A 16580-nucleotide genomic window follows, 5' to 3' on the forward strand; every position below is an offset into this window, starting at 1 on the left:
GGTAGCCTAGTTCCGGAAACTGGGCCCACTATCACTGGGCCTGGAAAGGTGGAGCAGCCATCTCCTGCCATCTGGTGGGGGAAGCACAGAAAGCCAGTTTTCATGCAGAGAGAGAAGAAGGAAGTGAGAAGTACGGAGAGAAGCAAAACCAAGTTCCCTTTCTAATGAAGCTGTGATTATCTCCTGATATACCCTGAGACACCTTTCCTAGGATCCTCTGAATATGACATAACTTCTGAATTCACCGATAGGTATATGATCACGTTTCATCCATCCATCCCTCCTTCCCTCCGTCCACTTATAAAGGTTATATGTTGTATCAGTTAGGATGCGTTTTACTGCAAAGTTCAGAACACCCCACCTTCATTGGTTTAAGTAGAACTCCCAACTGGTTTGCCCCCACTACTTGTGTGCCATAAATGGGTTACTGATATGGCCAAGTTATTGATCCCCTCAGCCTCTGGGACAGCTGGGCAGGGCCTGAGGCGGCCAAAGTCTCTGGGCCAGTCACGTCTGGCTGCAAGCAGCCTGTCCGTTTAGGTCAGTGTGCCGTATAAATATGTGTGCCATGACTGGTCAAGGTAGGGCAGCACTGACTTAAGGAATGGACTTTTAATTTTCTCATGAAATAAGAAGTTTGGGGGGTAGGCTTTTACAGGTTTGAGTACAGTAGTTCAGCAAGGTCATCCAGCGTCTTCTTTCTTTCTATTCTGCCATTTCCAGGACAGGCTTTTAGTCTTAAGGCCTGTTACCTCAAGGCTGCAAGATGGCTTTCCTAACTCCAAGTACCATGTTCTCACACAACTGTGTTCAGAGCAGGAAAGGGTGAGGGCGGGGGGTCAGGGGGCTCTTCTGATACCCTGACATCTTTTATTAGGAAGTAAACCCTTTCCTAGAAGTTCCCCAGCAGGATTCCCCCTATCTTCTTACTGACAAGACGTGAAGGAGTCTCAGAGTTTGAGTACTATCTGACTTTCCCCATTGCTAGTTTGGGAAACAGAAGAGAAGAGGTTTGGGGATGGATGGTAAGTAGCTGACTGAGAGCATCTGCCATGTTTTTAGGTAACATTAAGTGGTATGTATAAGTGACAGTTCCTAGATTTCATTCTTATAGATTTTTCTTATGGTTTTAAGTATTCTTTATTGAGGTATAGCTGATTTATAATATTATATTAGTTTCAGGCATACAACATAGTGATTCAAAATTCTTATAGATCATACTCCATTTAAAGTTATTATAAAATATTGGCTGTGTTCCCTGTGCCATACAGTATATCCTTGTAGCTTATTTATTTTATACATAGTGGTTTGTGCCTCTTAATCCCCCACCTGTACTTGCCCCTCCCCCCTTTCCTTTCCCCACCGGTAACCACTAGTTTGTTCTCTGTATCTGTGAGTCTTTTTCTGTTTTGTTATATTCATTTGTTTTATTTGTTTGCTTGTTTTGTTTTTTCAGATTCCACATATAAGTGATATATAGTATTTGTCTCTGGGTTGATCCTGTTTGGGACTCTCTGTTATTCGTGGACTTGGATGTCTATCTCCCTTCCCAGGTTAGGGAAGTTTTTAGCTCTTTGTATTCAAATATGTTCTCCCTCCTTTCTCTCTCTCTCCTCCTTCTGGGACCCCTGTAATGCGAATGTTAGTACACTTGATATTGTCCCAGAAGTCTCTTAAATTGTCCTCATTTCTTTTTATTCTTTTTTCTTTTTTCTGTTCGGCTTCAATGATTTCCATTACTCTATCTTCCAGCTCACTGATCTGTTCCTCTGTGTCATCTAAACTACTGTTGATTCCTTCTAATGTACTTTTCATTTCAGTTATTGTATATTTTGTCTCTGTTTGGTTCTTCTTTATAGTTTCTAACTCTTTGTTAAGAAATTTCTAACTGCTCACTCCGTTCATCCATTCTCCTCCCAAGTTCTTTGATCATCTTTATCATCATTACCTTGAACTCTTTCTCAGATAGATTGCCCATCTCCACTTCACTTAGTTCTCCTCCTGGGGTTTTAGCCTATTCCTTCATTTGGAACACGTTCCTCTGTTATCTCATTTTTCCTAGTTTGCTCTTTTTATTTCTATGTATCTGCTAGGTTGATTTTGTTTCCTGACCTTGGAGAATTGGCCTTTTGAGGAGATGTCCTAGGCGCCCTGGCAGTGCACTCCCCTCTGGCCACCAGAGCTATATGCTCTAGGGATGCCCCCATGTGGGCAACATGCGTCCTTCTGTTGTGGCGAGCTGATTACTATGGGCCGTCTGGTAGGCGTGGCTGGGCCTCAGTCTGCTTGGTTGCCAGGCCCTGCCTTGCGCAGAGGCTGCCGGCCACTGGTTGGTGGGGCTGGGTCATGAGGTGGCTGGCGGCGCAACCCTACTGGGTCTTGGGTCTAGTGCTGGCTCATTGGTGGGTTCTGGGGTGGGTGCTTGTGGGGCTGAAATTTCTGGATCTAGTGTTGGCCTTCTGGTGGGTAGGGCCAGTTCCTGACACAGCTGGCTGCAGGTGCTGGGCTTTCCCAGAGTTGGTACTGGCCCACCAGTAAGTGGGCCTGGATCCTGGAGTGGCTGGCTAAGGAGTCCAAGGTATCTCAGAGCTGGTATTGGCCTGATGGTGGGTGAGCCCAGGGCCCTGGGGGCCCCAGGGCTAGTGCAAGCTCACTGTTGGGTGGAACCAGTTCCCAGGTATTCTGGCTGCAGGGCCCTGGGGGTCCCAAAGCTGGTGTCAGCCCACTGGTGGGTGGTGCTAGATTCCAGGGCCACTGGCTGAGGGCCCCAAGGTGAGCGAGAGTTGGAGTTGGCCTGGTGGTGTGCAAGGCTTGAGCCTTGGTATCCTGGAGCTGGTGCTGGCCTGCTGGTGTGTTGGTTGAGTCCTGACAAGGCAGGCTGTGGGACTGTGGGACTGGGGCTGATGTCCACACATTGGTGGATGGGTTTGGGGTCCAGGAGATCCCAGGGCTGGTTCTCACCTACTGGTGGGTGAAGCTGGGTCCTGGGACTAGTGCCAGCCCACTGGTGGGCAGAGCCAGGTCCTGGGGTCTCTACCTGCAGGGTTCAGGGGTCCCAGAGCTGGTGTCGGACTGCTGGTAGGCTGAGCTGGGGCCTAACAGGTCCTAGGGCTGGTGCTGTCCTGCTGGTGGGTTGGCTGGGTCCTGCCATGGCAAGTTACAGGGCTCTGGTGGTCCTGGGGCTTGTGTCTGTCCACCAGTGGGGGAAGCTGGGTCTCGGAATCTCTGGCTGCAGGGCCCTGAGAGTCCCAGGCCTAGTGCCTGTGCCCTGGTGGGTAAGGCCAAGTCCTGGGTCTTCTGTTGGACACGGCCATGTCCAAGGGCAGCTGTGGGCTCAGGGGCTCTTAAGGAAGCCTGCCTGCTGGTAGGTGGGGCTGTATCCCTACCCAGGTAGTTGCTGGGCCTAAGGCATCCCAATACTGGTACCTACAGTCTAGTGGATGGGGGTAGGGCTGGGTCCCAAGGCTAATAAACTAGAGGGAGGATTCCAAAATTTTTTGCTAGCACCAGCATCCATGTGGTAGAATGAGCTCCTAAAAATGGCTGCCGCCAGTGTCTGTGTTTCCAGGGTGAGCTCCAATTGCCTCCTGCCTCTCTGGGAGACTCTCCAAGATCAGCAGGTGGGTCTGACCCAAGCTCCTTTCCGATTACTCCTTCTGCCCCGGGTCCCAGAGCAGGTGAGATTTTATGTGCGCCCTTTGAGAGTGGAGTCTCTATTTCCCACAGCCCTCTGGGTCTCCCGAAAGTAAGCACCACTGGGGACTTCCCTGGCAGTTCAGTGGTTAAGACTCTGCACTTCCAATGCAGGGGGCACGGGTTCAATCCCTGGTTGGGGAACTAAGATCCCACATAGCATGTGGTGCACCCAAAAAAAATTGTTTTTAAAGTAAGCACCCCTGGCCTTCAAAGCCAGACTTCCTGGGGGCTCAACTTCCCCGTGCAGGACTCTCGGGCTGGGGAGCCTGATGTGGGGTTCATACCCCTCCCTCCTTGAGGAGAACCTCTGCAATTGTAATGATTCTTCCGTTTGCGGGTTGCCCACCCAGGGACATGGGTCCTGACTGTGCCGCAACTCCTCTCCTCCTACCTGTCTTGTTGTGGTTCCTTCTTTATATCTTTAGTTATAGAAGGTCTTTTCTGGTAGGTTCTGGTCTTTCTCAGCAACCGTATCTCTGTGAATAGTTGCAATTTTGGTATGCCCGTGAGAGCAGGTGAGCTCAGGGCCTTCCTACTCTACCATCTTGGGAACTCTCTCATTCTTGTGGATTTTTTTTTTTTTTTTGCGGTACGCGGGCCTCTTACTGCTGTGGCCTCTCCCGTTGCGGAGCACAGTATCCGGACGCGCAGGCTCAGCGGCCATGGCTCACGGGCCTAGCTGCTTCGCGGCATGTGGGATCTTCCCGGACCAGAGCACGAACCCGTGTCCCCTGCATCGGCAGGCGGACTCTCAACCACTGCGCCACCAGGGAAGCCCTACAGGTCTCTTTTAAATAGCTCTCATGTTCCTTGTCACAAAGCATCTAATTGGTAACAGCAAAATAATTCACTAAAATAAGGGCACAAACTTTTGGCCTTTAAAATTCAAATTTTAAACAAAAATACACTTAAATGTTATAGTTTAGCTAAGCATGTAGTACAATAGAGCCATATTAGTCAGAAAGGGAACTAAATCACATGCTTTTTTTAATGATCAGGTTTACTTTTTAAAAAATTTTTTTGGCTGCGTTGGGTCTTTGTTGCTGCGCGGGCTTTCTCTAGTTGTGGCGAGCGGGGGCTACTCTCCGTTGCGGAGTGCAGGCTTCTCATTGCGGAGGCTTCTCTTGTTGCAGAGCGCGGTCTCTAGGCACGCTGGCTTCAGTAGTTACAGCACCTGGGCTCAGTAGTTGCGGTGTGTGGGCTCAGTAGCTGTGGTGCATGGGCTTAGTTGCTCCGTGCCATGTGGGATCTTCCTGGACCAGGGCTCGAACCCGTGTCCCCTGCATTGGCAGGTGGATTCTTAACCACTGTGCCGTCATGGAAGTCCCTCACTTGCTATTTGTGTTCCTAATAAAAGGAGTGATGGTGATCAACAATTTTATTATGACAAGTAGTTTTCTAACTTCTGTTCATTAGGAAGCTTTTCAATTTTTCTTCTTTTCCCTCCTTTCAGTGAATCCTGTAAATTAGTGGCCTGAGACAACAGACCCATTTTTTAGTGTCTATGTATGTTTTGGTTCTTTACCTAGGAGATTGGGAGCCAGCTTTTCCCTTCCCCTCCTCCCTTTTCAGTTTCAGGCCATAATGTAATTGACTTTAGCTTTAATGCCATTAAATAGGAATAGGTCCAGTGTCCAGCTGAGTTCCAAAGTAGTTTCACCATCTGGTACCTTCCATGTGGTACCTTGGGTGAATATTTCTTATCTGTAAATTAAGGACAATAATATTACTTAATGGGAATATTTTGAAGGTCATATTATTTGGGAAGAGCTCCTTCCTTATTCATGTCTTTTTTTCCCAATATTAGTTGGAAAATTTTGGCAAAAGACAAATCTCATATTTCATGATGCTACAAAATATCTCTGAACGTTAGGAGTCTTTTTAGAAAGGAAGGGTTAGCAAAAATAGAATAAGCATTCCATAGTCATTATACTGTAATTCCTTCCAGTCTTCAGGCAGTCCTGAAGGGAGGAAGGCCTGAGAGTCATCATCTCTTGCACGTCAACTCATTCTGGTTGCACTCTTGTACAGCATAGTTCATATTTACGTCACTGTGGCATTTCCCAGGGTTTAGAGTAAGTAGAAAATTTGGCTTCCTTTTTTCTTTTGTTTTTTTTTTTTGCGGTACGCGGGCCTCTCACTGCTGTGGCCTCTCCCGCTGCGGAGCACAGGCTCTGGACGCGCAGGCCCAGCAGCCATGGCTCACGGGCCCAGCCGCTCCGCGGCACGCGGGATTCTCCCAGACCGGGGCACGAACCCGCGTCCCCTGGATCGGCAGGCGGACTCCCAACCACTGTGCCACCAGGGAAGCCCCTGGCTTCTGTTTTTTCCTGAAGTTTCTCTCAAAAATATGCCTGGCCATGTACTGTATAACTTCCTCCCTTCTTTTCTTTCATTCATTTCATAAACTTCAGCACCTATCATGTATGTGGCAACCTGCCATGGTTACATACAACAGCAAAAACCAAGAGTAGCCCAGAGACAAATCCTCACATTCTTGAGAACGCCCTCCTGGGGAGAAGTCACAGAGCCTGAGCTCCAGGCCAGAGTGATCAAGGCGGTAGCTAATTCACTGAGTAGATCCTATACCGAGTGTCTCAAAGGCTTTCAGTGTTTAGTGTCTTTCTATTTTTATTTAATTTCTGAAAGGATCCACACACACGACTTTCAATTTTTTTTTTTTTTTTTTTGCGGTACGCAGGCCTCTCACTGTTGTGGTCCCTCCCGTTGCGGAGCACAGGCTCCGGACGCGCAGGCTCAGCGGCCATGGCTCACGGGCCCAGCCGCTCCGCAGCATGTGGGATCCTCCCGTACCGGGGCACGAACCCGTGTCCCCTGCATCGGCAGGCGGACTCTCAACCACTGCGCCACCAGGGAAGCCCACGACTTTTAAAATTTAAAAGTTTCTAAGATATTTTTCAACATGTTCTTTATTTGAAAGCTGACAGTATTGAAATGATAACAGAAAAAAAGAGAAGCAATAAAGATTTTTCGTGTTCTGTTCAATCAAACTTTATCAGTACTGTACATTTCTGAAATGACAGTGAATTTGAATCTCTTAAACCTGTACATGACTCTTATCTACCTTGGGGTGGAGCATAATTGAGGACTTGGCTTTTATTGATTTTGTGTGTGTGTGGATTTGTTCCTTTTTTTCTGAAGAATGGTCAAATCCTCAAACATCCTAGGGTATGCTCCAATCTCCTGCTGGTGTCCCCCCCCTCAGGATCTCTCTTTTGCGGGGGGAAGGCAGAGAACCATCAGGTATCTCCGTTTTTTCTTGATCTCAGGCACAGAGGGGCCTTTGGCTTAGCGACTGTACTGCCTGAACCCCTGGATCCCCAAGGCATACACAGTCAGCAGACAGCCCAGAGGATGTCCTGATGGTCTGGGCTGACCTTGGGACTGGCTTCTAGGGCCCTCTGCACTTTGAATCAGGCCAGCTCAACACTTCCCCAGGCTGGTGGTTTGTTCTGGGATAACTGAAAGTCTGAAAACCATTCTAAAAGAGCCTACCTCCCAGGTACTTCTTTCCTTAAACAGAATGGATGAAGATGGACTAGGAAACTTACTCCTAGAATAATTTCCTCTGATAAGAGCGAGTAGAGCTTGCTTGTGCTGGATATACTATCTGCCCCTACCCCTGCCCCTGGAACCCACTGCCCTCCCTACCCACTATCTGAGTCCTGGACTAGGTTGCAGTCTCTCTAGCCCTTTGGCATCCAGTTGGATTTGGCCAATGGGAACCTCTTTCAGGAGAATGAAGGGACTTCCCTGGCGGTCTAGTGGTTAGGACTCTGTGCTTCCACTGCAGGGGGCCTGGGTTCAATCCCTGGTGGGGGAACTAAGATCCTGGGAGCCAGGAAGCACGGCCAAAAAGAGAAGAATGGAGGGTGGGAGGCAACAGAGGTCAGTGTGTTCCTTCCCACTGCTGTCTCCTGGACAGGAGGTGGCCCTGGCAGTGGCTGTCACCAGCTATAGCTCCTGTTTTGAGCCCCCTGTCCAGGACTCTATTTCCCTTCCTTTACACCAACTAGTGTAGGGGAGATAAGCTCTTCCCACTGTTGTTAATCCCTGTGTCGATCCCTAAACTCTGCCCACGTCCTAGTAAATTGTCCCTTTTACTTATAAAGCCTTTTGAATTAAAATCTTTGCATGTGCCATCTATTTTTCTCCTGGGAAGGACCTTGACTGATACAGCCTTACGCGTTGTACTGCCTCCACCTGGAAAATCCCAAAACCTCCTAGGAGGTGTCCGCATCCACCTTCAACACCTACAGCTACTACAAAATCCAGGACCGGAGTCATGATTTGCTAGACTGGGATTTCTTCCGGGGCATGAACACTGTTCTGAGCCTACGTGGAGGCCCGCACCCTCACCCCGTAGCCCAGCCCCCTGGCATAGGGTAGGTTCTCCATCCAAATTCCCTACCTAGGCAGCACCCTGGGGCCCCAAGAGCCTCCAGCCTGAGCTGCTTTCCTCCCCTTCTCCTCCCCCATACCACCTGCGGAGCTGCTGGCACCTGTAGAATCTGGATTATCCTGCTGGCCAGCTGGTTTATTTCTCATTGTGCTTGACAGAAGGAAGTTCATCCACGTGATTTTTTGCAGTATCCAGAAAGGGCGGGTACGGTATGTCCTGTGGTGAAAAGCTTGTGGAGGAATGCCGGTTTTAATCTCACCCTCACCCTGCCGCTAGTCCTGTCTCCCCGTCCACCGCCCCTTTCTCCCCCCCCAAGAGCCTTGAAACGTTTTATTTTGAGATGTGGGATTTGGGATTACAGTCTGTTCAACAGTGAGACAGGAGGAGGTGGCTATGAATAGCCCCTTGGTGTGTTACACACCTGAGAGCTTTGCCCAAACGCCGCAGAGGAATTATTATTCAGGCTAGGCAGCCACGAGGCATGTTATTTTTCAGGAACATTTACAGCTGGGTAGGCCTGATTAGCGAATGCGTCTGTTTTCTTGGTGGGAAGCACTTTGAACCGCAAACGCGCACTAAAAGGCAATTGCTATGGAGACTGCGCCGCCTCTGCGGCGCATATCTCTAGAGTTTTCTTCTCGGGGCGCTTCAGCATCCACGGGGTGTTCTAGGCACGCCGCTCGGAGAGGGGGCCTGGGCGCAGCAGTGTCCGGGGCGGGGGCAGCCCACTTGGGACTGTAACCCTCGGTCGGGACCGAAAGCTGGAGAAGGCCGCCCTAGGTAGTGTGTGTCTGTCGTGGGAGGGCGGGGAGAGGTTCTCCGGGTGCGCGGTACCCCAGCTCGCCCGCCTGTGCGGGGACCACGTGCAGGAGGGGTGCTTGGGGGCCCAGGGCAAGCAGCCGCGGTGGGTGACTGCGCCGCGTCCCGGGTCCCCGGGTACCGGGCGAGTGTCTGTGTGCGCTTCTGGGTGGGTGGAGGGGCCCGTGCCGGCCTGCTCCAGGTTGAGTGTGTGTGCGCGGCCGCGGCCCAGCGCCCCAGCGAGCGGTGCTCCCGGGAAAGCGCGCGCGCGCGCCCGTGCGGTGTGTGTGTGTGTGTGTGTGTGTGTGTGTGTGTGAGAGAGAGAGAGTGTATGACAGTGTGTGTCAGGTGACTTGGGTCACGCAGTCTCTCTCTCCCTCCTCTGGGGAGGAACTGCCGCGCTCTGGCTGACTCCTCCGCCGGCGGGCGGGCGGGGCAGGGGGGGCTCCGGGCGCGCTGCGAACGGCGGGACCCAGACCTGGACGCCGACCGCTGCGAGGGACGCTCGGCCCCCGCCTCAGCCCGCGAACCTCGGGACAAAACCCCAATTCAGAAATAGGTTGCGAGCGGCAGGCCGGGAGGTTTGGCGCCCCCCACCAGAGACCCCCGTCGCCCCAGGGACGGCCGGCCGTGGGCGCGATGAGCCAGGTGCTGGGGAAGCCTCAGCCGGAGGAGGAGGACGACGACGAGGAGGATGAGCTGGTGGGGCTAGCGGGCTACGGGGACGGGCCCGACTCCTCGGACGCCGAGCCGGACAGCGGGACGGAGGAGGGAGGTGAGCACCGGCTCCCCCGCTCGGCCCCGCGCCCCGAGCGTCCTCGGCCCGCACCCCCGCCGGGCCCGGCGCGCGGGCAGCTGACTTGGAGGGGATCCAGACAAGCGGAGTTGGGGGGTGGGAGTGGGGAGGGGCGCCAGAGGAGCCGCGGCGAGATGCAAAATGGGGGAGCCCGGGTGCAGGCAGCGGAGCGGGGGCCGGGATCGGTGGAGAGGACGGAGAGGAAGCGTCTGGGCAGGAGGAACGCGCGCTCTCTGCCAGTTCCAGGGCCAGTACCTCCCCCACGCCTCACCCCGAGCTCTCCGCAGGGTCCGGGGGCTTGGGAGGGGAGGGGACAGCCCGGCGCGCCCTGGGATCTCTCCCTGCTTGCTGCTGTCGGAGCCGGGGTCAGATGTCGTGGCTAAAAAAGGCAGCCGGCGGCAGCGTGACTGGCAGGGTCGTCGGCAGCTGCGGGTGTCAGTCTTGTCCCGTGTCGCCGCGGGAGGGGTCCCGGGGCCGCCCAGGTCGGCGGAGGGATGCACCCAGGTGATAAAGGAGTCGCCGTGTGGCCGCGGGTATCCAGAGATCCAGGCAAATAAGGTTGTTAGGACACCTTATCTCTGCTCAGCGTCACCACCTGGGCATGGCAGCGCCTGCCCTGGAGTGAGCGCGGGGCGGGGGAATACGGAGCCACTCAGAAGCAAACTCTGTTTCCTGTTCAAGAAGCAGGATTTAGCAATTGTTCAGCCAGCGGGGGCTTCCTGCGTTTAATTCTTAAGGACTAAGGGAGTTGAGAGCTTTTTAGGATTCCAGAAAGGTTCATCTTTTTTGTTTCCCTCCAAATCGAGGGAAAAGTCCTTTATTGTAAGGTCTTTTGGAAAGGTCAAGTAGAGTGACGCTGGTAAACATAACATCTAGGTGGAACTGTCAGCATCCTAAAGAAGGAACTAACTTTTAAAATGTTCACTTGGCAGAAATTGCATGAGGGATAAAAAGTACTTTCGTGACTGTTGATTTTGAAGAACTTTTGTTGAAAATTCACTGGACTTGTTTTAAATTCTCCATACAAACAAAGCCGTTCTCGGGGGGGGGGGGTGAGTTTTCATTATTTTACGTATGGTGAGTGCTACTTTCAATTAATCAGAAGGGGAAGGTTGTTAACTAAACCTTGAGCCTGATAGATGAGAAAGGAGCTTTCCAAGTCGCCCTTTTTCATAGTGTCTGGTCCCCAGGGAGCATTTGTACTAATTCCCTATTTGCTTAAACTCGTGTGTGCACCTGTGCGCCTCTCTCTTCCGCACTCCCCATAACTGGTCCCACAGTCGAGCAGGTGGCCACATTTTTGCAGATGAAGGCTTTCAACCCTTTTGTTGGAGTCTCTAGGGCTACCTTTGGTGGTTAAATTGTTCAGTCGCTTCATTATTATTCAAATTGCGTTTGTTAGCCCCTCCCAGATTCTTCGGAGGCTCCGGAGAGATTCAGAATGGGGATGTATTTGCAAGGTATTTGAAACCGAAGACACACAACAGGGTGCAATTGTGATCCTCTTTGAAAAAAAGGAAAAGAAATAAGAGACCGTATATGGGAAGAAAAACCCTGTAATTTGATATTTTCCTGGGGGCCAGAGACTGGGTTCCAGGAAAAGCACGGGACCTGTTTGTTTATTCTGCAGGTCTTTAAGGGGACACTTTAAAATTTTGATTTGGGGCCTTGAAGTGAAATTAACGCTTTGGCTGAGGGGCGGGGATTTCCTGAACAAAGGGCTTCCCCAGATCTGGGTGTAGGATGCTCCCCAGTGCTCCTAACCCAGGGCAAACCCGCCTGTAACTGATGCTTATGATTACTTTAGTAATAAAATCCTCCCTCGTGAGTTCTTGGTATCAAACTGAAATCTTGCTATAAAAGCCCTGAGTATATTTGTGTGGTAAGAAGAGCAAACATTACTGAAGCCTGGCCTTTCTCCACCTGGGCCTGCTGTGGATACGGTCTATTCTCTGAAGATTTCCTCCATTATCTTGGGCTGCTTTTCTTTCCATGTGTTGCTGGCTTTGATTTTGGGGTTTAGGCCTGAATGTAGAATCTCTATCAGAACATTCGCTTTCTAGAGTAGCAGATAGGCCCCTCAGTCAGCAGTTGTAGCAAGGACTGTCCCTGACACCTGTCATGCCAGCTGATATGGTCCTGGGGAGTCAGGATGGGGGTGGAGGCTGGGAGTTGTGACTTCTTGTGTTCCTGAGACAGCAAGGTGCCGCCAAATGGTCATCCCGATTTCTAATGGGCCCCGGGCACGTGTTGCCTTATAACCCTGTGTTATTTGGGGTAAATTTTACATTTACTTACTCTCAAACTCAAGATGTGGAAAGTAGCGGGTGGGGAGAACTTATTTCCTCTGAGAAGAGATGTATATGGTGCACTTTGAACCATGAGCAAAACATTTCTCTCATGAATTCCAAACCATCCTAATGGACTTGGTTTAGTGCCTGAGCTTCTCGCAGACCTGGGGCTTTTTCCATGAGGTTCAGAAATCTACCCTGGTGGGTGGGATGCAGGCCTGACCAGCATTGCTGTGCAAAAGAATGCGATTGAAGGTGGGTAGTGTGATTTTTACTTCCCGTAGTCTTACAAGGAACCTCTGATCTTATTTTTAAACCAAGTGCCTTGTACCTTTTACCACATTGTGTTTAGGTTGAAAATGTAGTGCAGCTAAGGTGAGCCTTAAACTGCACTTTTTTGGCTTACGTTCCAAATTTTATTCATGAATAGCAGGCGTGTTCTTGAGCACTTTAGTTCTGTTGAGGACAGGTTTGGGCACTTCTCAACCCCCCCTTTCAGGGTCGTTAATCAGAGATAAGATGAATCTCATCTTCAACCCCCATGCTCCAGATAAAACTCCAGAGAGAGGAGACAATAATTAAACCATTAAAAACAATTGCACCGAAAATATTGATTATTTTTAGACACGTGGACTTTTAAGTCTTTATTAAATTACAGTTCTTTAAAAACTGTAATAACAAGGAAACCAATTAAAAGATCATATTTAGTCAGAAAGTGAAATGATTTTTTCCTGAAGTCCCTCCCAATTTTTTAAAAGTTTTTTTTAAAAAAATTAATTAATTAATTAATTTTGGGCTGCATTGGGTCTTTGTTGCTGCACGCGGACTTTCTCTAGTTGCCGCGAGCGGGGGCTACTCTTCCTTGTGGTGCACGGGCTTCTCATTGTGGTGGCTTCTCCTGTTGCGGAGCACGAGCTCTAGGCGCACGGGCTTCAGTAGTTGTGGCACGTGGGCTCCAGAGAGCAGACTCTGTAGTTGTGGTGCACGGGCTTAGTTGCTCCGCGGCATGTGGGATCTTCCCGGACCAGGGCTCAAACCCGTGTCCCCTGCATTGGCAGGCAGATGCTTAAGCACTGCGCCACCAGGGAAGCCCCCCACCCCCCCCCCCGCCCCGACTCCCTGCCAATTTTTAAGGGAAATTTGGCTAAGACAGCTGCTCTGCCACAGTCCAGCTAAGTGCGGTCTTGTTTTCATAGCAGCCTGTGCACTCTCTCAGGGTCTGAGGAAGTGACAGTTAGGTGGTCCCTGAGGCACAGAAAATCCAGGGTCAGCAGGTGATCCTTTCCTGGTGGCTGTAAAGGCAGTCAATCTGGTGATTCACTTCTAATCATTAGTGTCAGCTTTTTTTTCTTAAAATAATTTTTTAAATTATTAGTGAAGTTACCTTCTCATTGTTTCTTGAGGGTAAGTAGAGAGAATTGTTCTTCTGATATCGAATCTGTGGCTCAGAGATGCCAGGGGACTTTCCTGCAGCCACAACATGGGCTAGAACTGAGCAAGGTTTAGGAGAGGGTCAAGTACATGGAAATGTAAGCCCCTTCCCTTGTAACTGTGCCTTGTCCAAAAAGAGTTGGGTTGACTGCAACCTTGGTTATAGCCAATCTCTTGGGTTTCCTTCTGGTCCTGAAAATACAGAGATATATGTGTTGGAATAGATGGAAACACAGAATAGTTAAAAATGATGTGACCAAGGTCACGCCTGAGGCCCAAAGCTTATTCAGATATGTATGGTTAGAGAGCATATTTTTATATCAGATGTTTGTGAACATGTTTCAGTGATTCCTGGTATCATAGAATCTTGATTCTCTACTTTTATAAGAAATATCTCCCATTTTAATATTAGAACAGACCTGGGGTAGTCTAATGGAACAAAGAGGCAGAATCAGCAAGTTCTGGAGTTCTGGATAAGGTGCTGTGCCTGAGAGTTCGCCTGCTTTGTTCAGTCCCCCCAGCTCGCATCACTGTTGGTGGTATGATTTTACTTCCTATCACAATCCCTTCTGTCCTGCTCATTTTTCTCACTTCTCTACTTCCTTTATTCTTGTATTCCTTACCTTTTTTTAAAGGCAACTTTTCAATTCTCTTTTAAAGAGGGCTTTAAAGCTGTCCTGCGACAGTGGCTTTCCCTGGTTCTGCTGTAACGTGCAAGACAGATGGGTTTTTCACTCCTGGCCTAACGCGCCCGGAGAGCTGGTGAACTTTCTCCTCTTGAGGATCTCTGGGGAAGACTCCAGCTCTGTTTCTCAGTGTATAAAATCAAGGGCGACATAGAACCAAACTTGATCACACTCAGAGTGATCGTCTGGAGGAAAAAAAAAGCTCACAAGAGCACTTTTCCCTTCTTGCAGAAACAAATCAGAACACATTAGAAACGTGTTTTTTTTTTTTTTTTTGGCTGTGCCACACGTCTTATGGGATCTTAGTTCCCAGACCAGGGATTGAACCTGGGCCACAGCAGTGACAGTGCTGGGTCCTAACCACTGGACGGCCGGGGAATTCCCAGAAATGTTATTGGATGCTTATGTAAAGGAAATATTCACATATAGAATCATGTTTTTTAGTTACCTGCCAGTGTGATGTGAGAGGATTTCATAGAAAAAGATTAGGTCTTCACATATAAATAAAAATCATCTTCAAAAACCTTTGTGCCGGGCTTCCCTGGTGGCGCAGTGGTTGAGAGTCCGCCTGCCGATGCAGGCGACGTGGGTTCGTGCCCCGGTCCGGGAAGATCCCACATGCCGCAGAGCGGCTGGGCCTGTGAGCCATGGCCGCTGAGCCTGCGCGTCTGGAGCCTGTGCTCCGCAACGGGAGAGGCCACAACAGTGAGAGGCCCGCGTACCACACACACACACAAAAAAAACCTTTGTGCCTTTGAAAATACACGTTCTGATTGCATTAAATTTTCCTTTCTAAGTAGTTCGTTAATCAAACGGACAGTGAATCTTCATGATTTTTGCATATTCTCTTATTAACAGTATTAGTATTCATATATTTAATTGCCACTTGGGTTGGAATTTCTTACTGGACTCTTGGCTCTTGAATGTGTAAGTAGTTCCATTGATCAGAAATGTAAAGGGCTACAGATAATGATGCAAATAGAACCAAACCAGGGGCCTCTTCCTAAAACTGTTAGTATGTAGAACCTTAAGCCTTTGTGGACCCCACAGAATACTAATAGCAAAGACATTCTAACTTTCCCTTAAGGCTGAGTGAGCCTCTCGCTGTGGTCACATTCCAAAAAAGACCTTCTCGTTACCTAGGCTTGGGCTGGGGAAAAAAAGAAAAAAAGAAGCCGTGTGTGTGTGTGTGTGTGTGTGTGTGTGTGTGTGTGTGTGTGTGTGTGTGTGTGTACACGCTCACAGCCTGATAGATGAGGAAATAAAGGCTCATGGGCTCTGGGACATGTGTGGGCATTTACACAGCTGGTAAGTGGCCAAGCTGGGATTTGAACCCCAGCCTGGCACTATCACAGTACTTTTTCAACCATTCCATTTGCTACCACATTATCCTCATTCTTTTGTTAAATCTTTGTTTTATTTTCCAGTTTGGGATCTGTTCAAAGGCGTCTCATCTCTTGGAGAACTTTCCTAAATTATAATAGCTCTCAATTGTCTGGTACATCAGAATTGATGAAATGCATTTCATACAATACCTTGTTCTCCCCAGGAAGCCACGGCCAAGCCTGTCAGAACTGCAATTCCTTTTCCTGATTTCTGTTTCCTTCTTTGTTGTGAACATTCCCAGCCCACAGATCAGTCAGGTGTGGCCCCCAGGCAGCCCTGTCCCCAAGTCACGGATCCATCTCTCTTCCTTCCTTCTGTCGTTTTTGACAGGGCTCTGCCATTTCTGGGTTAAGTCATTAGCCTGCAGGTGATAAAGGCTGACAGTGGCTCAGTTAAGTAACCCCTCCCCATGATCCTGCTCCTTGGGTGACTGAGTTTCCCTGGGCTTCCTGGCGGTCTAGTTACAAAACTGAGCTATCTGGGAAATTTGGGTACGAACAGGATCCAGTGGAAGATATAGGTAAGGTGTGTTCGGTGCCCTGACCACAGTGGATAAGCTTCACCTGGGCATAAAGCTTATCCTCTTGATACCTAAATGCTGGGCTGGGCCAAAGTCAGGTGTGGAGTTTCTTTTTTAAAACTTTAGCTAATGTAGCTTCACATTCTGCTCAATCACTTTCATTTAATCATCCCAACCAGCGAACATCTATTGAGTGTTTATCGTGGTAAACACCGAGGCCTCAGTTTTCACATCTGTGAAGGATAAATGTTATCAATTTGGGGATTAGAGATGACACTGTGTGCTATGCAGGTGCTTAATAGATGGTAACGGCGGGTGACAAGCGGTTGGAGCGGGTTGGTTTGAGCCATTTCTTGGTGGCTGAGGCCAAAACCTCTCCAGTGTGCCCTCACCCTCAGCCAACAAGATCAGGGGAAAAAAGGACCAATGGGGCACGGACTGCCTCAGCAAACTGCATTGCCGCTTTGTATTCATATTACCTTCTGAGGCCCCAGATCTTTTCCTCACCTGAGCCAAGGCCGACAGGCACCCCAGACTCAACAGCTTCAAATCT

At 49.7% G+C, this 16580-nt stretch overlaps 1 protein-coding gene across 1 annotated transcript in view; it reads left to right on the plus strand.

Annotated features, from left to right (window-relative positions):
• Positions 1–9365: 9365 nt before the first annotated feature.
• Positions 9366–16580, plus strand: part of RRAGD (Ras related GTP binding D) — a 36678-nt gene continuing 29463 nt past the window's right edge. The window contains exon 1 of the mRNA XM_082855861.1: positions 9366–9692. Coding sequence (XP_082711987.1) covers positions 9557–9692 — 136 coding nt within the window. The 5' untranslated portion in view covers positions 9366–9556. The remainder of the gene's footprint in view (positions 9693–16580) is intronic.

Source organism: Leucopleurus acutus (assembly GCF_964270905.1).
Source record: "Leucopleurus acutus genome assembly, chromosome: 15".
NCBI lineage: Eukaryota > Metazoa > Chordata > Mammalia > Artiodactyla > Delphinidae > Leucopleurus > Leucopleurus acutus.